This window comes from Acanthopagrus latus, chromosome 23 (genome assembly GCF_904848185.1).
Source record: "Acanthopagrus latus isolate v.2019 chromosome 23, fAcaLat1.1, whole genome shotgun sequence".
NCBI classification, from domain to species: domain Eukaryota; kingdom Metazoa; phylum Chordata; class Actinopteri; order Spariformes; family Sparidae; genus Acanthopagrus; species Acanthopagrus latus.
The window spans coordinates 18,739,518-18,764,985 of NC_051061.1; the positions used below are offsets into that span (position 1 = coordinate 18,739,518).

A 25,468-nucleotide genomic window follows, 5' to 3' on the forward strand; every position below is an offset into this window, starting at 1 on the left:
GGTGTGAGCAGAGAGCTGCAGTGGAGTTCTGCTGCTCTCTGGTGTCCGCTGCAAGAAATCCACAGGGCAGCTGCTCTACAGTTAAGGTTGGTTTAATTTTAAAACACAGCATTCAAGCTCAATATAACCACAGGTTTAACATGTACACATTTTAGAGACTGCAAAAATGATGTAGAAAAAAAAAAACAAAAAACATCTACAGTGATTTTTTTTTCCAGAAAAGAAAAGAAAAAAAAACTCAATGAAAATTAAAAATCTATTTACTGTATTCACATTAATGAAGCAACACATTGTGCTTGCTACAGATTCTAAGATGAAATAATAATAATAAAAAAAAAACAACAAAGAGCAAATCAAATAAAAAATCATTTAAAAAGAAAGAGAAATTAAAAATGAAACGTCAATTTTAGCCACTTTTTTCTTTTTTCATCTTTTTGTGAAAGCTTATCATCTGTACAACGGCCTCGCGTTACAAACAACAAAGAGAATATGACTTCTACCCTAAAACAGAAAGATTGCGTCGGCGTGATGATGTTTTACAGCACGTAAAGGAGGTGAAAAAGTCAAGCTCATGGTCTCGTTCGACTGCGCAGGCGACCGGGAGCCGTCGACTGTACAAACTGGCCTCGAGTAAAGACACTGAAAAAAAGATATTCAGATAGTAAAAGAGTTGTGCTTCACTTGTTGGCACGAAAAGCACAGGGGGGCTAAAAAGCACATCTAGGAGACAAACATTTCACTCCACGATTTTGAAGGATCGTCATGCTTCAACAGGAACGTCGGCAGAATTCCTCTTTTATCACAGAGAGAGCAGAGTCGTCGCAATCCCGTCACAGCATCCACTCACTCTTACTACCGCTGCTTAAAATGCTAAAACACATTTGTGAGACACTGCATCGCCAATGCATCATGTTTCATATGCACATTTTTTTCCACATACGCTTGTGTTAAGATTTCTTGTTGGAATAAATCGGTGAGAGGAATTTCTGCTGCATTTGGTCGAGAAGATCAGAGTCAAGTGTGTGTGTGTGTGTGTGTGTGTGTGTGGACAATTCCCACTTCTGTTCAGGGAGATGAGGCTCCACATCTCGACGGTGAACGTGGAGAGACTAACAAGCAGTCCAATGAAGAGGCAAATTATCGTTAAAAGCACGAGTCTGTCCTCCTCTGCCTCGACATCGTCTTCAAAGAGCTGTAAAAAAAAAAAAAACAACGTTTCTGCTCCAGTAGTATAAAATCTTCAAGCTCATGACGGTTCAATTCTTTTTCGTTTTCTCTCATCCCGCTGATCTTTGTCCTCGTCAAATCCTCTGAGAGCATGTGCCTGAATTTATCTTCACAGCTTCACAAGTGTGGAATAGTGGCTCGTCAATGTTTTTTTTTTTAAAAAGCCACGGGAAGTAAAAGCGTCCCAAGAAGGAAACAAAAACAAATCTAAAATAAAAATCAGTTTCAGACCTGTAAGATGTGCAACTGTGCAGGAAAACTGGTCCCAGACATTAGATTTAAAAAACAAAACAACAACATCAACTGGAGTATAATGTAAATCTTAACTGGTTGCATTTCAAGTCCCACAGGCAGAAAATAAAACCTGAAGAGTTGTTGCGCTGTGACATTAATCTATTCTACAGTTTAACCAACGCTGACTGTGAGAAACAACGCTTCAGAAAACAGCTGATTCCCCTCGTGTTTGTATGTAAGGCATTTTCTCTGAATCTCCCACAGCGACGAGATGAGAGAGCAGCACGGTACTTTACAAAGTAAAACAACGACCAGTGGTTTTCAGTGTTAGTCTGTGAGCACTTCTGGAGTCCTCAACACTGCAATGCCTTTTTCGGTGTACATGTTGTGGTGTGTTCGTGTGTAGAGTAAGTAAAAAAAAATAAAAATTAAAAAATCAAACAACGTGTGGAGTGTAAAAGTCAGTCCAGGCTCGAGTTTTTAGATGAATTCCCAGCACCTGTGATGAATCTTGCAGACGAGGGTTGTGGGTATTAAGAGAAAAAGCACTCCCCGATGTCTGAATGAGATGAGTTGATGATCTGCGGGAAGTTTTGCTTCAACCAGCCAGCGAAAGCACATTTGTTTTTTTTCCCCATTTTAAGTCAAGTGACATGTTGGAGGAGAGCAGAGGAAGGTGAAGTAACGACTGACGGACTGGATGAGTGCTCGGTGGAGTCCAGCGTGGTCTACTGCGCAGGAGGGTTGTTGGGATCGGGTCGGCTGTTGGCCAGGTACTTGGCCCGCATGCTGGAGGTGTACTGTGGAAGAGAAACAGAGAATGACACACAGAAGAACACATGAATCAAGACTTCACCGTTCAAAGCAAAAACAACTCAACTAAAAAAAAAAAAAAAAGGGGAGGTTTAAAAGCACTCCCGTCTTTTACTTTAAAACAAATTCCCTGTAGGATTCTCTCAGCCTGGAATAAAAATATGAATGTTGGCATATCAAACAGATTCTTAGGCGCTTTGTTGAGTCAGATGAAAAAAACTCCTTTTAACTAAAAACATCAAAAGTGGCAGCGCATTCAGTTCAGTTCATTTATCAGATCAGAGAAAATCCTACAGATTACCTTCCAAACTATTTGCTCCAGAGTGCTGGAAAACTAAAGGGGTCGTAAATTATTCAACTACAGAGAGAACATGACAGAAACAGCTACAGAGGACGACGACATCATGGAACAAGGAATTGTTTAACTATACACCGATTTCAGAGGCACTTGTTTCACCATTAAAGGAGCATTCTGGTATTTTTAAACCTGGGCCCTATATTTATATGTTTTGGTATGTAAATAATTCATTGTTTGGGATGTGGTGCATTAGATCACCTCAGCCAGCAGCTGTGACCAGGCTGTAGTGGCTGAAACGTGATCCTTTAGGGCATCTCTGTACGTCAAAATAGCTCGTAACAGTGCTTGTTCTTGCCACCTAATTTGGTAGGACTGCAGGACTGCAATGTTCCGACGGCAGGAAAATCAGATTTTCTTACTCAAATCAGAGTGTCTGCACTGTTATTACTGAGATCCATCATCTTGCTTTCTAAACAATCATGCTATCAAGTTGTTCAAAGTGTCGTCATGTCTTCGTTGTGTGTCGCATTAATATCGACACAACAGACTCCGTTAAAAGTGTCCAGATGTAAAAAATGTTTAATGGGACTTTAAACCCCCCACAAATGTGGTTTTGATCTGATTTGCAAAAATTCCATTTCATGTCCTTTTTTGCTTTCCGGACTTCCTAAAATGAATCTGGATAAAATCTGGATATGCCAAAGATCAGATGTTGGCTGAACATCGCCTCAGTGTCTGACAACATTACCGGAACATCAGACACCAACCTCGTTGTAGATTCTTTTTTTATATCCAGGACATGTCTTGCCCTGAATTCTCAGCAGAGGTGAGCTGATGCAGAACGATGACTTTGGAAATGTGAGTCAGAGTTTGAGAGAAGAGTTTATGTCCAAAGTCTTTAGGGAGACAATCTAGATGAGGCAACAGCTGGTTTGTTTCTGGCTGTTGCCTCATCTAGCTTCACAAAATCAGCTAAATATTCAGCTGTGACTTTTGGACATAAAGTCTTGTTGGAAATTCAACTTCTCTCTCCAACTCTGACTCATGTTCCCACTGTCGCCTTTCCTCAACAACTTACCTCTCACAAGCTTTCAGAGTGAGACTTCTGGTTACATCATCTGACAAAAATGTCTCTCTCGGGAATCGTTTCCGTAACGTTGTCAAAGCTTTCACACTCGGAGCTGCCCCAGTGGATTATGCTGGGAGCGAGCTGAGGCGATCTACTGGGCCGATTCAGAAACCTTGCTGATAATCATTTACACTCCTAAATATGTAAACATGGAACCCCGGTTTAAAAATAACAGCTTTTCCCTTTCACCCTTGTCGCACGTCGGCATTTCCAGTCATTCATAAACATTTAGGATGCACCCATGCATTTTGAAACACAGGCGATACAAGCACAAAAAGGCTGCAATGCAAACTCATACGGAAACGTTTAGATGATCTGGTTGTTTTTCAGGCTGATGGTATATTTCTAGATGTTGGGATCGACCTTCAGAGCCTCTCATACGGGCTCGACGGAACAACAGACTTACCTTGGATGTTAAAGGAAAAAAAGGTTGCAATAGTTTACATTAGAAGAGTGCAGAATATTAGGTTGTGTGAGTTTACTGACTCCAGATTTTGAGAAAACAAATTCAGCTAATGTGAGTTGCTATCTTTGTAGATTTATCACCTACGTGCTGCGTTGAAAAATATCTACATGACAAGTGGAAAAAAAAGGGACCTCCCTGTGCCACACACCAAATAACTGAATCTTAAACACCCCTAAATTTTTGACCCCTTAATCAAGACAAAGCAGATCCACATGATCAGTGAAAAAGTGTAACGGCTTCTTAATCTGACTCGTAGGTCCCAGTGAGCCCCGGGGTTCACATGTTCCTCCCAGTATATCTGTGGTGCAGAGGGGTCAGGGAACATGCAGCCCAGGGCCACAGGAAACAAACATCGGGTGAGACACCAGGTGGGACACTAGCAAGAGTCGGGACACAGAGGGAGTGGTGGGGGGGAGGAGGGGGTCCAGCAGCCCTGGTGGGACCTTAATAGAGGGTGAGTAGAGCTGGGAGTTTGGGAGGTGGTACAGAGGAGGAACAGGCCAGCAGGTGGAGGAGGCGGGCATGTTTTGTACCTGTTAGGATAGCAGATGAGGTTACCAAAACGATCTTGAACTCGCCGAAGGCTTTAACTGCCAGCTCTGACCGCTGTTACTGTCGGCGGCAGTCAAATACAACTGTATGGATCCGCAGAAACAAAAAAAAACAACAAAAAAACGACAAGAAGAGAGTATAGAGAAGATACACAAAGCAGCGTCTAGGTCTGGGGCAGACACACAAGACACCAGGGAGGGCAGGAGCTCTGTTAGAGGTTCAGGCTAGGGGGGCCGGAGGGGATGACGGAGGCTTGTCCCAAATACATATAAAGTCTCTACCTCCAAAAACGTCATCGTCAACAAGTCGGAATTTCCAAAAAGTTCTCGCTCACAGCAACAAGATCAAAAACACTTTGAAAGAAAACAATGAATCCCGCACGTCATCATTTGTGGCCCCTTTACTAACTATCTATAGGCTCTCACCAGGGAAAAAGCACACGGACCACCAGAAACACCCCAAGTAATCATACAGTACATATATAGTTTTCAGATATGAAAATAAAGGACACTGAGCTCTTTTTCCTGGGCAAGACTCTATCATTGCTGGCAAAAAACATAATCAATCAAAAGACAAAGTGATTGTCAGTGTGCAGGATTATCTATTTTCTTTCCACCTTGACCACAAACTGTAATATAAAGATAGGTTTCATGTCAGGTGATAATCTGACACTATGCCGATGCATGAGGGGAAATCAATTTGTGTTTAACATCCCTGTCAGTAACAAAGATCATCAAAACTGCTGCCAAAGCTGGAGGGATCAGCGTGTCACTGTGTTTAGCTCATGGACACAAGAGCTCTATAATTTGAATACTGGCTCTTATGTTCGGATAAGTTCCCCCCAAAATGTAAATCCAATTTCAATTACCATCTACTCATCCCCATGCCGATGGAAAGTCTTGTGAGGTCCACAAAGCATCTCTGAAGCTAAGAAACGGCAGAGGGAAAACACAAAATGGCTCCACACAGTTCTTCTGGTTTAATCCAAGCATCCAGAAACCCTGAGATCCTAAAAGTCATTTTTAAAAAACTATATTTACTCCCACGTCGAGCTTGTGCACCCGCTTCAGACAGAATGCGTTATAATGCTTTTATCTTAGCTTTTCTACTTTTGATTCATTCATCACATCAAACTCAAACATCAAAGCCACTCAACAATAAACAGGACGACTGCGTGCCTGTGTTTCAAACACCGACGCTGTTCTTTAATCCGTCACGAGTCTAATTAGCCAAATCTTCACGCTTCTTCAGACGAGGTGGAAGCAGCAAAGTTTAGTTCCTGAGTTTAGTTCCTCTGGTTCCTGGACCACTTTGGTCTCAGAGGGCTAACGGCCAGTGCTCTCACAAAAAGCAAATGCCGAATGAGCCAGAGGTGTTCCTATAGCGCTCGTGTTTTGTACAGGAAATGCAACACTTACCGAGGGGGGAGGAGACTCTCGTCCTATCAGAGGCGTGTTTTCACAGCGAGAGTTCTGAAAGTTGGCGTTCTGAGCCCTGGCGAGTTAAATGCAAGGAGAGGCAAGTTTATTTACATAGCGCCATTCAGACACCATTCAAAGTGATTTACACAGCATAGAAAATACACTGTACAATAAAACAAGAGTAAGCGAATAAAAAAGAGAGAACAAGACAGATTGAAAGGAGGTCATGAATCTAACTGTCTAAAAGCCACAGTGAACAGTAATTGTTTTAAGCCCTGATTATATGAGTTTTATTAGACCTCAGGTATTAATAAAGCTTCTGAGCAAGTCAGTGAGCAACACCGGACGCTTTGTGGTGCACAAGTTTACCATGAGACCATTTTGTGGTTAATTTAACAAGTAGCCATCATTTAAAAATCTTTCCGTTGACACACAGGAAGCCAGTGGCGTGATTTAAACGCTGGTGTAATGTGCTCAATCTTCTTGGTGTTAAACATGAAGGGGAGATCAAATGAAACACTAAACTGTATATATGAAGCCAGCTCTCGACATACCAAGGCTTTATGAAACCAGTGTCTCTAACACGGAGCTTCACTCATGAGGCAGAGAGCGTTGTGTTTCGTCACAGCTGGAGAGCAACAGCTGCATTCTTCTGGACACTGCATGACTTTCTATAGGAGGGCTTAGCTCCTCTCTGAGGACATAAAAACTGGCTCCCGAGTACATGAGGTATCTAATGTCAGCTGCGCTGTGAACAACCCAGGCCGGGTTATGAGAATAAATCATCCCACACTTGTGCCTCTCACTTAGTGCAGCTTTCTTTACACATTTCAGAGGTGGGAAGTAACAAAGTACAGATACTTTGTTACTGTACTTAAATAGATTTTTCACGTATCTGTACTTGAGTAATTATTACAGAGCCTGTACTTTTTACTTTTACTTGAGGAAAGACATTTATTCATTACTTCTTTCACCAGTCTTTTTTTAGACATGTATGGACTGAAGTACTTACATGTACTCAGTGACTGGTGCGTTGCTGACGGTGTGGGCTGCAGCAGGGATGGAGGTCTCGCTGCCGTAGCTGCTGCCACAGCTGTACAGGCTGGGCATGTGGACCCGGTACAGGTTATCGTGGTTTTGCCTTCCCCCGTGGCTCAGAGACTCGTCCTCGCTGTCATCATCGCTCCTGCAAACATCACCAAACACTGTAACACCACCACCACCAGAGGGCCCCCCGTCCCATCTGACTGACAACAAAGCAGCAGAGAAGCTGCCATGTGGTCACATTCTGTGTTTATTCTTGGTCACATTTTGAATCACTTTCCTCACTGCCTGAGGGGGAAACAGGAGATGAATTCTGTGCTGTGAGAAGAAAAGATGATGCAGGTTTTCACAAAGCCGTTAAAAATAGCCTCATGCAATCGGTTCAGTCTCTGCAGGAGAATTGCTTTTGCATTGGGACAATAAAAGCATCCATTTGCGCTGTCAAATAAAATCGGTAGCCTTTCTCTACACAAAGAATGCAATTCCACTTGATTCTTTTCTGACAATGAAGCTTGAGAGTGTTAGTGAGACAACAATAATTTCCCAACATGCTGTGTCAAAACAGCAACAATGACATGACCTCATGGAGCCTGTCTCCCTCTAGTGCTCATCTCACAAGCCGTTTCCCGCATATTCAATCCATGAGATCACGGAATTTCATTCAGCCCAACTTTCTAGACATTTATTTACCTCAGTATACATATCAGAGGACAGGAGGTCATATTTCTAACATATTTTTTTTCATATATTTTACACTCTAGAAATGCTGACCTTGAATTTTAATCAGAAACTTTTTTAGTACAGATCACTATGACAGTAAAACAACATCCCCGCATAGGGATCACTAGGACAACAGCCTGGTAGTGTGTAAGCCTTTGCTTTATAACAGGAAGCTCCAGCTGAGATCAAACTGATAAACATGCCCCCCCAACGGTTAGGAAGGATCAGCTAATTATGTGGTGCAGCTGAGCTGACGGCTGTGCCTGAGAAACCACTTTCCCCTGTTAGCCGTCCTGCAAACCTGATCTGCTGCCGATAGGACAAAGTAATCAGAGTAATTTCACCCGTCAGCTGCAGAAAAAGACACCAGCTCCGGCGGTAGTGGTGGTTATGATAGATTTAGGCCACTCGGCACAATTAGGGGGGATAGTGGGAAGCAGTCTATTTGAGGAAGCAGCTGGAGCCTTCTGGACAACTCCCAGTGGTAAACAGCAAGTCTTTGAACTCAGACACAAAAACAATCATGTTTCTGTATCTGTGTAGATTTATCTGAAATTACTTTGTGTGCTTCCCTCCCATGTCGCGTAAAAACAAGTGCTGTAGATGCTATAAAATCATAATTAATTGATAGGCCTATCCTCATGAATTATTTCTCACTGTATACACACAGTCCTGCATACAAAATCGGCTTAAAAGCTTTTGGTTCCTATGTTGGATTGAAGGGTGGATATGCAGCCTTTTACCTCTTTGCATGCCAGGTGTGAGGGACACTGCAGACGATTGAGCTGAACATGAGAGCAGTGACGAAGGAGAAGAACACGAGGTAGATGAGGCCTTCCAGTCCGTCATAACACATTCCTGTCATAGCCTGGACGTAGTCCTGCACAAAAGGGGAGACATCATTTTATTTAGAGCAGGTAGAATCAGATCAGAGTCTCAAACATTCAACATGGAGGGAAGAGCAGACATGTCTGAATGTGAATTTTAAGAGGGTCTTTTAAAAGGCATCTGCTGTGATTCTTCATTTAATCTAGGTCAAACCAATGAGCTCAGAGTTGGCAAACTAGCAGGAAGTTGGTGTATTTTTACCCATGTTCGCTCCACAACATCATGATTGAAAATCTTCATTCTGTATGCTCTGCACAGCAGAAACATTGTTTGTATTCTGCTTTCATTTTCAGGAAATAATAAGCTTTGGCACAAGGGAAGCCAGAGCAGAAAGTGCTCCACTTGCACGTGTGCACTTAGAATTTGGAAGCCGCTGAGGAACAATCCTCCAAAGCGCTGTGATAGCCAAGTACTTGTCATTCAGGCAGCTTCATAAATGGAGGATAGCCAGCATCAATCGGACAAGAAGTCGCATACAGGAAGACAAACGTTATTTATGGTGACAGGTGTAGTCAGCTGCACAAGCATAAAAGAGAGCTTTGCTTTATGCAACTAAGCTGCACTACAAAGATGTCACAATAAATCAGTCTCCATCAGACATGAAGCAACTCCACAGTCTTCTCCTCCCTGCTCACCATGTGCAGGCTGCGACAGTCCACCAGAGCGGTGAGCTGATGTAGACTGATCTCTGTGGTGTTCAGGATCCCCTGGATCTCTTCCAAACTTCCCTGGAAATGAAAGAAGAAAACAATGTTGAAACAGGCTTAACTTGACATCCGACTTTGGCACCCATGACCAACCATAACAAAGCCACTTGCTAACAAATTGACTTATCGCCATTGTTTACAAATGCAACAAAGTGTTAGTTTCCTATGGTTGAAGGAGTAATTAATCAAATATTTGCCAGAATTCAAGCTCTTATAATACAGGGGGCAGCATATCACCAAAGTAACCCACAAGTTTACTAGCTATCCTTGGCTGTGGCTAATGACCTCTTGCTAATCAGCTCATGGCTCAGTTAGCTGTGGAGCCAGTTGTTGCCTGGACCAATTATTTGCAGCTGCTCCGACCAGAACAATGACTTCTGGGACAACAAGACATGTCAGACAAGTGGCAGACAGGGACATGAGAGGAGTGTTGCTAGAGAGGAACCTAAGAGAGTCAGACATTAGCAGTGGTAGAAGAGAGAAACTAAAATCGAGATGGTGTAAGGAACATAGTGGTCAAAGTATTTTATTTCTCAACAATTTATGAGTGTATTTTGTTCATTCACTGCACTAAACGTTGGCATTTGTGCCTCTTGTGGCACAAAGTGGTGTAACGAGACAGGACAGGCTGGGGCTAGCTGGTTAGCTTCAGAAGACATCGCAGCCACGTTGTACGCAGACGTCTTCGACACGGCATCAACACTCATGTTTCCTCAAAGACCAACACATTTAAAAAAAAAAACTTTTCAACTAAAATTCTGGCAATATCTCAAAAAGTGCTCTTTCAAACATTGTAAATATTATTAAAAACATTTGCAAAAAGGAAGCAAACTGCCCTTTTGTGATTAACTGATTAAGTCACTGATTATACATTCCATGCACACCAGACAAGGATGCATCTTTCATCAGTATTCCAGCTGAAAAAGCAGATTTTAATGTATGATACATTTTAATTTCCTGTTTCCCTTCTTCCTCCAGTTCTCATTACAGCTCAGACGGAAAACGCGTCTGATTGCCCGATAGAGGCGTTTCCACCGCCTCAGCACATTTCTCTGTGTGGCTATGTGAAGTGAAATATGCCCCTCTCCATTCCCAATGTCAGCTCTCATTTGTGCCTCTGTCAACACAGTGTAAGGACCAGTGCCAGACAATGCCACAGTGTTGTATTGACAAGGGCCAGTGAAAGCCTAATGCGGTAAAAATGGACATAATGCAGGTCCCAGGTGGGCTGTCAGCAGATCTTTATGTGGACAGGTGCACTTCACTTCTCTGCAGGTCGGTCGTTTTGGTCCCTTTCACTGGGATATTCTGTCATCACAAATAATACAATAGTGCAGGACCGCTTGTGGCCTAGAGGTAGGGGGTGTTTACGTTAGCAGCTACCCTGTTATGTAATATACTATAGTGTAATGTACTGTAATGTAATGTAATGTACTGTAAAGAGTGCGTTTGTGTTGACGGGGCTGGAAACATACCTTAGTTTGTTTATACTCTCCAGTGGCAGAGCGCAGCAGTTCCGACACGTCATCCTGCATCTCCACTAATGCTTTGTGGCTCCCAGAAAGCTTCTGAAATAAAAGTATGAATACTGTAGCAGCCCAGCACATCTCAAAAGCATTTCCATTTTCTGAATCATTACAGACGGGGCTTTGGTGGCTCCCTCTTTGTATTCACACAGACATCTGGTGCTTGCAAGCTGACAGCTTATAGATGAGAGCTAAAAGGCTTACATACTTTATATAGCTTCCTTTTCTTTATAGTCGCACTAACAATAGATGCCTGGACTTCAGCAGCACTCACAAGTTTTGATTTATTTATGTGGTTTGCAGGATTACCTGCATGTAGTCCATTAAAGCAAACTATAGATTCACAATAAAAAGTGGCATTCTGCGTCTCTAAGCTTCCAGCGTGTGCCATCAAAACAGACACACAGGAAAAGCTGCTCTGCATCAGTTTTCCTGCTGGCAGAAAGGGAGGTATTGTACCACTGCATGAAAAAAGTCATTCCATGAGGCAATGGGACTGACTCACTGTATCTACTTAAATTCCCACCAATTGCAATGTCATACATCAAACTAGGAAGCTAGAAGTCAGACTAATTATTCATATAGTCAGACTTATTGGTATTCATCTTCTGGACGGATGATTTCATTTACCATGTTACAACCTCAAACATGCAGAAACATATTTAGTTATATATGCAACAAACCTGCTGGAAGGGGTTGGTTTGTTCCACACTGCAACTAAGGTAGTACTGCAGGATGTCTGCGAAGAAAAGGACAGAATATGATAGCAGAGCCACATAGGTTCACATGCAGGGCTGCAGCTGGAACACACAACCTGATTCTGTTATTAGGGAGCAAAATACTGTATGTGGCTGTCAAACACTGGAGGCAGGATGTTGAAAGTTTAACTACAAAGATTACTTTCACATTTTGGAATTGAGGAGTGGATTTATCTTCACCCCTGTTTATCAGCATGATTGCAGCAGGCGGCAGCATGTCCTGCAATGTTGGCTGCTGACAAGAGCTGGAGGGGAAATATAGTTTACATCATGTTACAGAGAGGAGAGGTTAAAGAGAAGAGATAGAACTGGAACCCACAGACACACACAACCTCTGTGTGTCCTTGCTTGCCATCTTACGGCTAATGTGTAGTAATCTGGCTGTTACATGAGTGATGCGTATAAACACAAATGATCCCGTGGTCAAACTCAACCCTCTAAAGAACCACCATTGCTGATGAAAATCTATCTGACATGACTCGGGCATCGTTTGTCTCTTGACGTTGGTCATCTCTTATTTCACATCGCATCGAGTGCTTTAGTCATCACTGTTTCCGTCTGGGAAAGAGCCCAAAACGCCACGCAACAAACTGATGCAGAGATATTTTCGGTTTTCTAGTTCTGTCTTGTCGTGTTCCCTGCTGCCCTGTTAAAGCTTTGCTGCTTTTGTAACAGTGCACACGCTGAGCTAATCCTGAGCTCTGACGGCGAAATGATCCAAAAGAATAAAGTTCACACGTGCTGTATTAGTTTAATGAACATGTTTTCCCTTAGATGCAGCAGCAGCAAACGAGGGGCTTAGGTAAAACCCGTCTTACTGCACAAAGGCAGTTACATCATCTCCGGAGTTATTGTTAAATAACATGACCAAACTTGTCTTCTGTTCACAGTACACCTCAAAACCTAAGCAGATTGTAATTAAAGATTTTGGACTTTGGCTATTACAACCCACTCTCGCTACTTTGTCCGACTCACAGCAGTGAGTAGGAGTCGATGAGAAATCCTGAGTGACTTAAAAGCTACTGCAACATCCACAAATACAAGCTGTGAGAACACCACCGCCAACATAACACACAGTGTAGTTAACGTCCACACTCACTGCTGTGTCAGGAGTTTGTTTCCCACACAGTTGAACAAGCTCATGGGAGGGGAGGAGGATTTCCGGTCCAGAGAAGCACATATCGAACAAGCTTCTGTCACACATACGCCCACAGACATAAATATGAGGAGGAGCAGATTTTTTAGAGTCTGACTTGTGGTAACGGAACAACTGATGCATCATCATGGGGCTGGGTTCAGCTCTTGTGCCAAATACAGCACAAAAACCCATTAATCTATTATGGATGCATCAGTTGCGTATACTGATATTTAAAGGGACAGCTCACCCCAAAATCTAAAATGTATATTTTTTCTCTTACCTGCAGTAGATGGAACTTGTCTTGTGATGCTCCAAGTGCCAAAAAAGAGATGATCACTATTTTCTTTCTACCAATCTACACCCACCAACTGTATCACCAAACAGAAGGACACATGCATCTACTCATGGATATGAGGACTCGAGCTCGCGACAGCGCAGGATGTAAAAAAATAATTGCTGTCCTTGCCTGACCTATAACGTTAGCTAGAAACTAGACCATGTGTGGATGGATACTTCCTTCTGTGCGGGGGAAGCAAAAAAAAAAAAAGTTTCTACATGAAACTGCTCTCAACAAGAGTCTGTGAATTATCTTGCATAACCCTGCCATAACTTCTGTAACTGACACTCACTGTGAGTTTTATCGCCCCATCTACTTGCCTTCGATTCTAGAGAAAACATTAGGGGTGGGAATCTCTTGGCACATCACGATTCGATTCTGATTCAGAGGTCAACGATTCGATTCTAAACCGAATGTTGATATTTTTTGTGTATATTTCATGCATGATTTAAAATAAAATAAAATAATAATAATAATAATAATCTTATCTATTATTTGATAAAGGAAAGGCTTTTCTTTGCCACAAATAGATTTGACTTGAACACAGAATCCTCTTGTTACAGGCAGTGAGCAGATCCCTGAGAGAAAAACAGTATACCGTAGCCTATGCAGCTTGCAATTCAACACATTATGGACCCATGTATCAGCTCTCATACCAAACACATGGCTACTTTTGGTCACTGATAATAAAAAAAAATCAGATTAATTTTTCTTCTCTGTGTGTCATTAAAGAAAAAGCTGCTCTCAGTCAAAGATAAGAATAAGACTTCTCCTATCACAAAATCCTCCTGTTATGGGTGACAGGCAGCATATTCCAATGCTATGCTACTTTATGCCACTTGCATTTCAACACATTGTGCAAAAAAGTTGTTGCACAATGTGTTAAAATGCAAGCGGTGCCCAACAAAGCGCGACTGAATACAGACACAAGTCCTTGGCAATCAAAGTTGCGATAGAGTTTGTAATTTGCTTCGCTCTTTCCGAGTTGGGTGGAAAATTTGTTATCACTTGCTCGATGGTCCTCTAGCTGGAAGCAACTACAACCACGCTTCCACACGCTTGCTGTTAAAGCAGCGACTGCCGGTTGAATGTTGCGCTGAGCCACTCCCTGTTATTTTTTGTCACGTTTGCACCGACTGTCCGGGCGCTGCACTTCCGCAATTACAAGTTCCGCCTTTTACGTTCCGTCAACATTACATTGTCAATTAACATTTAGAAAAATCAATTTTTGACTTTTGTAAATCGATTCAGAATCATCCACGTCCGCATCACGATGCATCTAAGAATCAATTTCTCCCACTCCTAGAAAACACCTCTTCTTTAAAATAGCAACATATCCAGTGTTGACACTGCTCTCATCTTTATTGGCGTTATTTAGTTTCTGTTGTTATCTAATCCATCTTTTGTGCCAGGGAAACAAATAAATCTTTAAATGAGATTAAATTGAACCATTCCAAAGCAGACTTATGGCAGAGATGCCACAAGCCAGCAGCTCATGAATGTGCTAGTGCAAAAAAAATTAATGTGGCTTCAGTTTCAATGACTTTGACGACACCAGAATATTGTTCCGTTCCGTTTTTGGTCACAAGACTTGCTTACTGGACAGAGATCTGGCAGCACATCAGCCCACCAGGTGTAAAGTTTGGCAGGTTGAGGGAGGCACAACAAATCTGGTTCCAGTCCCTGGTGCTTCAGTCGAGTTACTCTCTGAGGATTTCGTTATCAAGCTGTGTCTTGTTTTCAAAGCATGAGAAACTGTGACGTTAACCAAACTCAACAAGCAAATGTTTTACAGAGACTGAGCACCTAAAAACAAGCTTAGAGGAAAGAAATACTTGAATGTAGCTGTCTTCAGTTTGGAAGTTGGACTTTTTTCACAGATACATATCATCTTTGTCACTTCTGTTATCATTTACGTATTTTCCAAAGAAAGCCATCGGAGTAACAGAGAAATAATGGCTGCAACATGACACATTTCAGACACTAACTCTCACTCTCTGTTTGGATCAACAGCATGTGTTTGACATAATTGTGCAACAAGGAGAAAGCAAGGCGAGTGAAAAATAAGAACGAGGGTTGTTGAAATGATGCATGTTGGAAAGAAAATATAACAGCTATCCGGGGGAGGAAAGCAATAAATCCACTGTAGTAATAACACTCTTCATTCCATCTAGAGATTTGTCTGCAGCAATCTTCAGCAGAGAGCTAGAAGAGAAAATATACAACAACTGAGTAAGATGCTCCCTTTCCAGGCCTACATCTGGCATCTAGCATAGACTGAATTCAATTGTCAACATAAAATAAAGGCTTCTTTCATAGCTGAATAGTTAACATGTGTTAGGGGGGAAAAAATAGAACAGAAAACCCCCATACTGCATGAATCAGCCTGGAGGCAGACAGTGCTTCAGCTGCAGCAAAATGCAGTTTAGTGCATAGACTTCGCTCTGATAAAATCCCAGCATTTACAGCTGATGCTCTGCTTTTACTAACTAAAATCTTGAGCAGTTCAGCAATCATCATATTTTCTAGACGACAGTAGAAAAGACAAATGGTGAAGCTGATGTTCGGGGGGAAAAAAAGCACATTTCTAAGAGTCATCTTCTATTTTTTTCTCCAGGGAATGAAGACAGATGCAGGAAATATATGGTGCCTCTGATCCTCTTCTCCACTGCTCTTATCTCCCTCATACCCTCTGCTTCACACACACGCATGCACACGAGGCTCGATAGTTTTTTCCATTACACGCATCCCATCACGGGACAGATTGGACAATTACCAAAAAGAGACATGTTAGAGAGGCGTCTGTCCTGCTTTAAAAGGAAACCAATTGCCCTCTTGACACTGCCGCAGATGTGGTAGTAATTTTTAGAGGCTTTTTTTATGGTCCATGAACAAGACCAAGCCCCTCTCTTTAGAACAATGTCGTCTCACTGCTGCACAGTAATCAGCATTGAGGCCAGTTAGGGGGAGGAGAGTCAGCAATTCAGTCGTCCTCTACAGATGACTAATATTCACCATTTTGAAGAGGCAACATGTTGAAACCTCAGTACCATATGAATTGTACTCTGTGAATGTGATTCATACCTTGATTGACGACGCCATACTGGCTCGCCACTTTGGTGACATACATGTCGGGAGCAACGCAGAAGTCACTGGAAGTCTGGAAAAACAAGAAAACAAAGCCTTTAAAATGAGTAAGAGACAGCCGAGTCTTTAAGGCGCACCACTAGATGAGAGTTATTGATCGCAGCTTTACAATGTGGCAGGCTGACTCCTCCTCAGCTGAGAGCTATAAAACAACAACTAAATCAGCCATCGGTAAAATAGCTAGTGTCCAAATTAGCCACTTTGCTCTTCTAGCCTCTGAGTTGCGTTCAATGCTTGTCATGTAAATAACAAACCCAAGCACTTAACAGGATATATAGCTCCAACACAGAAAGCAGGTTCATTCCTTAATATCTCTTATTTTTACACTTTATTTGTACTAAAAGAAAACTGAAGCAGCACCTCAATTCACATGACCAAACCATGCCAAAAACACAAACTAGGATTTAGTCGGGTATCCACGATCTAATCCTTCAGGTTGTATTTCATCATACAGGTGTTGCTATTTTTTCTTGTCACTCCAGGCCACTTCACAAACATCTTGACTCCTCATATTTAATGGTTAACAGAACTAAAATGGTTCTACAAAGGCCAAATCCTGCAGTTTTTGGCTGTGCACACAGAAATCGTGTTATCCAATAATGCATAATTAACGGTGCACTTCTACCTGGAAAACAGGATCACGCTCTGATGGAGACACTTACCACTGAGACAGCCAACTCCAGCCCCAGGGAGACCCAGCTGATTACCAGAGCCACCACGCCAAACAAGCACACCCTGAGGAGAGCGAGGGGTGATGAGAAAGTCAAGTACTTTTAACCTGTAGTGTTAAAGCAATACTGTTCATACTCACAGCAAAAGCCTATAATGTGTAGAGGGGGAAATGTTAAAGATAATTAAGTTGGTCCTTTAGTATGTGTCAAGTGTTCTCATGAATCACATTCAACCAGTTTTCTTTTCTAAGTGAAACATTGCTCTGATTTACAAACACTGTGTGCAATTTAGTTTGTACAGAGAGAATGATTATCTACAAGCAATGTTATGACAGTGACTTAACTAACTATGTCCAAATATATTAAATGAGGCTTTTTTTGCCATTAAAGGGAAAAAAACTTGGTGGTCTAAATGAATCATTTTCTTTGGCAGACTTTGTTGCATTTACTGGTATTATTTGTTGTGTCTATAACAAGCAAATTGTGATTCTATTACATAAACAGAAAGCAAAAGTATGAAACAAAGTCAGTGTCATTAGGGTAACTGTGTGATTCTAACTGAGTTGTGGGCTGATATTTTACCAGACATCAATTCATCCCGACTAAACAGTAATGACAAGGTGGCCCTGATCAGATGAAGGCTTCATGTGCAGCTCAAATAATTTCCCCCGAGCAGCAGACTAATTTCCCCTGAAGTGACCATGAACTCATGATGAGACTCACCCTATAAGCGTTCCCTTGGAGTTGCGAATGAGGCCGAACAGCACCAGAAGGCAGATGAGGACATCGAACAGTAGCAGGCCTATGTAGCCCAGCCACCTGTGAAGACAAATGTCATCAACAACAAATGGCCAAGAGCAGCACAGCATAACATCTCCCAAAACAAAAGAGAGCCTCTTCTTTAGAGTAAGCACTAAAATACAAACTCATAAAGCAAAGGTCTTATTCTTATTCATAGTTTGGTAGGACACATGCATATTTATAATTTCAGGCACACAAGTAAGCAAACTCACTGCGGCCCAGGCTGATTTACCACGACTCCTCTATATTTTCTACCTAACAGGGAACTCAATGCAGGTCTTAGATTCTCAGACAGCCAGCTGCCTAATGATATGCTGAACGAGTAAGACTCATTCCTTGTTGTCTGTGCTCGCATTTGCTTCCCGCTTTTAGATTCACTCAGAGATTTTCATTCAAAAACATTGCAGCCAACAACGTCAGGGGAGTAAACTTTCGACTTTTTGACAATGTATGAACTCAGACGAGTGACAGCAAAGCATTGAATTCCTGAAAAGTGTGCGTCTACGATGAAAGTTTGTAGGCGACATTAAGGAGATGTCTCACATGAATTGTCTGAGATGCTGACATACTCCTCACTGTGCAGCAGCAGACAATCTTTGATAATTTGCTGATACTTTTTGACATGTACTCAATTCAAAACGGTGCAAAGACAACATATGATGTTTTGGAAATGTATGCTTACTCTACGTTTGATGGCAGCAACATGTTTCATACAAGTCGGGGACCAGAAGGGGTTCATGACAATATTCTTCACAACAATAACTATTTGGAGATTGGGGTTGTATTATTTTGTATGGCGCTCTTCTTGTGTGAATGAATGCTTGATTACCGTCTTACCTGTACCAGTCATACAGCTCAATCGTGACGGCCAGTTCCTCCAAGGAGATGTTGGTGTTGTCCCAGAAGGGAATCTCCACCATCTGCCTGACCAGCTCATCCAGCTGGCCCTGCAGCTTTTGGACGATGGACAGGTAGTCCGCTTGCTGTGCGTACTGGCTCTCAAGCTGTTGCAGATTGTCTTCTACGGTCTGGTTCAGTGAGGATGTACCGTCATATACCTAGACCGGGGTGCGAACAAGGTCATGGTTGAGTTGAGGGGAAGAAGAAGAAAGACTCACTGACTGCACAACTCTCATGGTAAGGGAAACCGGGAACACTCATGGCAGAAGGGCGATGAATTATTAACCATGCTGGTACAGTTTGTGCTCTCGGTCTTACCAGCTTCTGCACCCCAGTGATTGTGCGGTTAGCATGGCGCAGGGAATACGTCAACCGATTCACTCCATCACAAGTCTCGCCGTTCCCATAGAAACCCACAGCAATGCCAGCGCTGAGGGGAGACAAAAGGAAGGGAGGGGAGACAGGGTGGTGAGGAGGAGGGATTAGCTAAAAAAGACACAGAGAGGAGACAGAGAAGAGAGCGAGCGAGTGGGGATAGCGAGGCGTGTGAACTCTCCATTAACCCTGTCGGTTCAGACCCCAGTCAACAGGCTCCTTTCAGCTGCGGCAGAAAGACTCCATACAGAACCATGGAAACACAGAGGAATGGACCAGCTATGCCCCAAACCCCACACTATGGCTGACAAAGGCTGTACTGAGGCAGGAGATCAGCTCCCATTTGCTCAGGTTGCTTGAAAACTGCTCTGGCAACTGCATGGGAAACAGTTGCTATCGCTTCATCTGCAAAAAAAACCTCTAATATCTATCAATTTATCAATCCTGTTTCTTTGAATATACTGGAGAGTTGAAGCTCCTCACAGGGGTATCGTTTTGTATTTTCTGTTCTCAGAGAAGCAGTCTAAAGTAAGAACTGATATCTCCTCCCGTGTTGCAGCTGTTGGTCTTGTTGGCTGCTGACCCTCATCTGATGCCAGGGCAAATAGGATGACGATAAAGGGAATCACTCCAAGTCAAGTCAGACTAAGTCTAACAGCCTTTAGCCAGCAGCACTCAGTGTCTCAATGGGTTCTCTCTCTTCCTGGAGGGCTGCTAATCTCTTCCTCTCACAGTCCGCAGTGTGAAAAAGGTGAACAGAGGCAGAGTCAAAGCAAAAACAAAAACCAAACTCCCTACTGAGATGTGAACCTGTGGAAACTCTCGACTGCACTTTTAATATTGGGTGAAGCAACCAACCGCACGGAGATAAAAGACAACATAATCTCATTATCTTTAAAAGCGGTGCGGTGCAAAACAAAACAAAGCATAAATATGTATGATCTGTGCAACTGGTTCTCCTGCTTTTACTACAACCCATTTATGCTTGGATATGAGCACACACAGATATACAGTGATTGTGATTCAGTTCTTGTACTCATCAGGTCCCTGAGCTCTTTGTGCTACTCTGAATCAGCCACGATGGCTCTCCAGTGGCCCATCACCAGGGCGAGGAAAACAGGAAACAAATGCAGTGTTCAAGGATAGAAAGCATGTCCAGATGGTACAGTTCTCACACCGTCCACTTCCGAAATAACAAAACATGAATTTGAAGCCAGTGTATACAGTACTCCTGTTGTCTGTGCGCTTACAGGCATTAATGCCCTCAGAGTCCCAGAAGGATTGTAGATTTTGGAATAAATCTGTTGGGTTACAGCTAAGAATCTGTTTTATTGTGATGTGATTACAATGTGATTCTGTGACATCTCTTTATAGAATCGTCCTGGATATTGCCATTTTTTTATAAAAAAAAACAACATTAGCCACAGGCATTTTGTCTCACTTTTCCATCACTGTGTTATCAATGTCTGTTGGTGACTTTCTAAATAAAGACAATATAACACCCTTTCCATCACTGTACTAACTCAAATACTCCATAACAGCCTACACAATCCAAGTTTACATTAATAGTAATGCACAGATAAGACCCAGCTAATCTTCGCTTCTAAAAAAAGTTTCTGTCCAGACATAAAACACTGGACGGACATTCTGAAAATCTTAATCCTGGAAAGAGTTTTCAATGACCTAAATTCACATTCAATTCAATGTCATAACATAGAACAGCAGAACAAAACATAGAAAAACTTCCTCAGACTAGTTCGTTACCCTCAATAGATATAAAGCATTGTATCACGTGCAGTGCTGACAGCATCATTTACATATCTATCCTAGATTTGTAAGCTGTTGACGGTCTCTGCCCGCATGTTTATCTCTGGGTGAGTGAATGCAAAGCAGCTCACATCCCCGATACGACTGGTGAGCGCCACTCTGACCCCGTGTTTACACTGACCTGCAGACGAGTGTTGCGATGATGACACACCAGGCTGTGCAGCAGCAGTCAGCGTTGGGCTGCTCCTCATTTTTGTTCCGCCGGCAGCACAGACAAATAGAATAAATGAACAGGAACAGCAGGTCCAGGGCCAGACAGGCGAGCGCCACACCTCCCAGTAACAGGATGGACTGGTGAACAGAGAGATGGGGGTTATGGAAAATTCATTCCTGATACAACTTTCACGTCAATAACAGTTGGCGTAATGGGCCTCCAAGTGTCCAACAGGGAGTCCCACACAGTACATTGCAATCTTACTGCATGATAAATGATAAATAAATGATTATTTAGTTGATGTGTGCATCAGAGGCCTTCATAAATACACTGGTTGTCGTAGGTAAGTGGAGGAGAGGAATGGACCAGCTATGCCAATCAACCTACACAGGTGTGTTAATTACAGGTACACCCCAATATGGGGAGCTGCATCTTTCTCAACAGGACTAACAAGACGAGAGCAGATGATGAATAAACAACACCAAAAAAGTCCACTGGGACCAACATCAACCGTTAGATCAGCAGAAAGCCACTTAGTGAGTTTTGATGCATCATCAAGCCTAATATTAGTATGAAAAATGATGCTTTTTAGTCTTTGCTCTATAGTCTTTGCAACACAGGAGCTTACAACTGTTCTCATGTTTGTTCTAAATGAAAATGAAGGCTAATTTTGTGCACAGGTGGGTGGACGATGCTCTATAATCAGGAGAAAACATCTCTTAAGTAAGACGTTGCAGCTTTCTCTGCGAGTGGTAAACAAAAAGCTCTTTGATTTTAATGAAGTGCAGAACAGGCAGTTAATTTAAGCACAATAAAAACGGCCCTAAATGTGTACTTGATCTCTTTGAGACGAATGAAAAACAACAATTTAAAGCTCTACTTTAAGCAATTAAGTAATACAATTTCAGAGTAAAAGAAGAATGGCTCAATAAATACCTCCTGAAAAACTAAATAAAACTAGTAATATGTGCTACATATTACAACTACCTGCCCAACACTGGCAGAATTTTAAAGCTAGCAGTGGAGGAAAATACCATCACAGTCAAACCTCTCAGCCAACAGCAGCACTTCCTATGTAGGTCAGACAGGCGGCCTCTGTGTTCACTGTATACTCCTGAGGATTCGCGGCTGGGGCAGATTTCTATCCTGCCACTTTTGTTTAGGAAGAACACGAGGTTGTTCTATTTGTTTCGGTCTCCTCAACGATACATCACAGTGACTGACACGCCCTGATGTAGTGGCTGTCTGTCTGTTCATGGCAGCAAGAGAACTCACTTATAGAACAATTGCAGGCTCAAAGCACTGGTCTTCTTGACAACATAATATGTAGTTAAACACCATTTAGGAGTACAAAAATAAATTGTACTGCTACTGCGTTTCACTTTAAGTGCATTTTGTGCATATCAACTGTGCAAGAGGAAAGAGTGACAAATCAAAAGGCCCAGAGGGCTGCATCATCCTGACGTAGACCTGTAGTGAGACAGCTCAGCCACCTGGACAAGCCGAGTCTTCTCCTGAAGCCTGAGTGAGAGCTCTTCATTGACAATAATTACCAGCCTGTCATCACAGTGGGTTAATAATTACGGTTTAGTGAGTCAGCCTAATGATTACCTCTCATGTTTTGCTCTTGCTGTGACACGCGTGTGAAAGGAGTGATATCATGTGCTCCAACAGTGGTATAACCTATGCATTTTAATAAAAAATGTGCATTATTCTACATATTCTGTTTCCAGTGACTGTCCTTTTAAGAATGATGCTGTCTGCACTGAATTTCTTGGCTGTACACACTTGGACCAAACACATACAGCTGCACCCATTATCCAGCCAATGAACCCTTCCTGTATCCTCCCAGGAAACGACCCAATAATACGTCAGAGAGCTGGACAATAACAACTGTGTGTGGTACAATGATGATGCTTTTCAGCTAATGGATTCCAGTGTAGTCTCAGGTAAACAATATATTCCTTAAAGTTCTCTTTTCCTCTTAACTAGAGAAATCATGGATGAACTAACGGAACCGAAAAGCAAACATCTGACGCCTCTGATCAGGTTCATTTTCATACTGCTACTGCTGAAGCATGTCTGGAACGCATCTTCCTGTTTCTTAGGAATCAAGATTCACTTCTTGATTTTTCTGAATCATCCTTCCACGGAAGAAGAGAAGCGCTGCTATCCCATGACTCCCACCCATGTCTGCCACTGCCAAATTTTACTTTTGTTAAAATTAGCTCAGTCTCTGTGAACCTTTGAAAGAAAAACCACAGCACCATAGAAGATTTGAAAGTGATGCATTTTTAAAATAAAAAAAGACACCCATGACATCACAAATTAACCAAAAAAACAGGTCAACCTCCCTTAACTTTGGACAGAGTGACACTCACAGATGTTGGAATATCTTTGTTGAATGTAAAACAAAAAAAAGGCGATCACATATCACGTTTTTCTCTTTTTCAAAAACAGAATAAAAGCAAAACTTGGACAAGCTGAAGGGGGGGTAACAGAAACCAGTAGCATCTAGATAAATGACAGCATAGCGAGGAAAGCTAAGAAAACCAAGGATCACTTAACCCAAATTCAGAGATACTCTTTAATACTTCTTGTGTGTCCAATCCCCTGAGGTCAACTTATGTGGCTTGGATCGTACAGCACAATGCCAGCTGGTTGCAGTCTGACAAAGTTCAAGCCCTGGATGTAACAGCTAGACACAGATGGTGACATGAATCCTGAGAACAGGTGTAAACAGGTCACAGGTCAATGACAAAAACTCCTAATTTGTACCTTAAATGTAAGGCTGCACAGTTTGAGAAGCACCGAAAACAATCACATTCACTCTGCTCCTTTGGTAATGTGACACGATGCAAAAGGAGGTCAGTGGGGTATGTGTTACCTGTTGATACGTCCAGTCCTCCGGCTGGAAATCACTGCTCGTTTGCTCGAACTGAAGGTTGAAATGGGGAAGTCGGTGCAGGAGGTTCACCCACCATGGTGGAGAGTAGCTAACCACAGCTGCCATGGCGAGTAAATGTCAATGAGATCCACTCACCGGGCAGGGAAGCAAAGCGAGGATGCTCGAAACTGTAAACACAGAGCGGAGCCCACTTCAGAAAGTCTCACCGTTTCCGGGATGAAAGAGAAGAACAGAAGCGCATCTCGCAGGGGGTGAAATTAGCAAGCTAGCTAGACATACTAGTAAACGCTGAATTATTATTTTCACGATAAAGCCAATCAAAAATGATTCCAGTCCACTTAATCAATCAATACATCATTTAAAAGCGTTTGAGACTTTTATCCTATCGCTTAAAGTGCGACCACAACAACAGCTCGCTAACATAACAAACACTGATTTAGCTAGTAGCTTGCTAACGTTAACTAGTAGCTGTAACCTCTGCGACCTGACGGCTTAGTTAGCTTTGTTAGCCTGTTAACCTCTCAACTTAAGTCAACGATGCGTCTGTAGCCGGTACCCTACTATTCTGTCACCGTGCTCTATTTACATTTTGTTAAAATAAACAGTGAGTTTTTTTAAAAAAAAGAAGCTGGTTATACCCGTGAAGTAGCTAGCGTTAACTCAGCTAGCGTTAGCCGGTTTAGCTGCTGGTTAGTTCAGTCCGCTGAGACTCTGGCAGGGAGGCGAATAACAAGAAGAAGTCTCTTTTGTTCCACTTGACATTCTGGTCTGCGGTTAGTTACATCCTGTTTTCGCTCGGCTGGTACTTCCTCACTTCATCTCCTCGCAGTCTTCCTCAACCGCATCGGCTTCAGAAACAAGCTCCTCCGAGCAAAAAGATCCATCCAGTTGTCAGCGGAGTGTTGGGAGACTGGAGCCAACTAGGCGGCCGTCCACGACCACGACATCCACTCAGCTGGCAGTTTACCCGGCCCCGGCCCGCACACAGCCCACCTCGCCTCACCGGCGGAAACATGGCCCGGTAGCGCCATCCAGAGGCGCCATGTTGCAGGGCTGGTGGGAGGTTCAGGGAGTGTCGGAAATATAAAATTTCATTAGATAGATAGATAGATAGATAGATAGATAGATAGATAGATAGATAGATAGATAGATAGATAGATAGATAGATAGATACTTTATTAATATACGACACATACAGAACACAAATGAAGGAGTATAAAAAAAACAAAATGTGAATGTGAATTGTATACACAGTATAAGGATAAAACACACGCGCGCGCGCGCGCACACACACACACACACGCTGTAAATTAAATTGAGACATGAATATTAGTAGACACAAAGCAATTGTGCGTGTTCTGCATATAGAAATGAACAGGAGCATTAAATATTAAGAGGAATAGAGTAAGAATGATCAAACAAAATGA

At 42.4% G+C, this 25,468-nt stretch overlaps 1 protein-coding gene across 3 annotated transcripts; it reads right to left on the reverse strand.

The window, feature by feature from the left end:
• Positions 1-71: 71 nt before the first annotated feature.
• On the reverse strand, positions 72-25,122 carry ttyh3a (tweety family member 3a). Of its 3 annotated transcripts, XR_005072722.1 has the most exons (17): positions 24,680-25,122; positions 24,021-24,208; positions 21,101-21,270; positions 19,096-19,207; positions 18,715-18,935; positions 17,800-17,895; positions 17,068-17,140; positions 16,343-16,418; positions 11,709-11,764; positions 10,975-11,067; positions 9,428-9,520; positions 8,648-8,784; positions 7,153-7,326; positions 6,138-6,213; positions 4,701-4,802; positions 1,961-2,261; positions 72-1,192 (listed from the first exon to the last, which is right to left on the reverse strand). XR_005072722.1 is itself a non-coding variant. In XM_037087700.1 (16 exons), the coding sequence occupies exons 2-15, from the start codon at positions 24,144-24,146 to the stop codon at positions 4,722-4,724; spliced, it is 1,584 nt and encodes a 527-aa protein (XP_036943595.1). In that variant the 5' UTR covers positions 24,147-24,208; positions 24,680-25,122; the 3' UTR covers positions 1,375-2,261; positions 4,701-4,721. The 3 variants fall into 3 exon arrangements, 2 of the variants coding, with proteins under 2 accessions (XP_036943595.1, XP_036943596.1); XM_037087700.1 differs by lacking the exon at positions 72-1,192 and having other exon boundaries at positions 1,375-2,261; XM_037087701.1 differs by lacking the exons at positions 72-1,192; positions 4,701-4,802 and having other exon boundaries at positions 1,375-2,261; positions 24,680-25,117.
• Between the last annotated feature and the right edge of the window lie 346 nt (positions 25,123-25,468).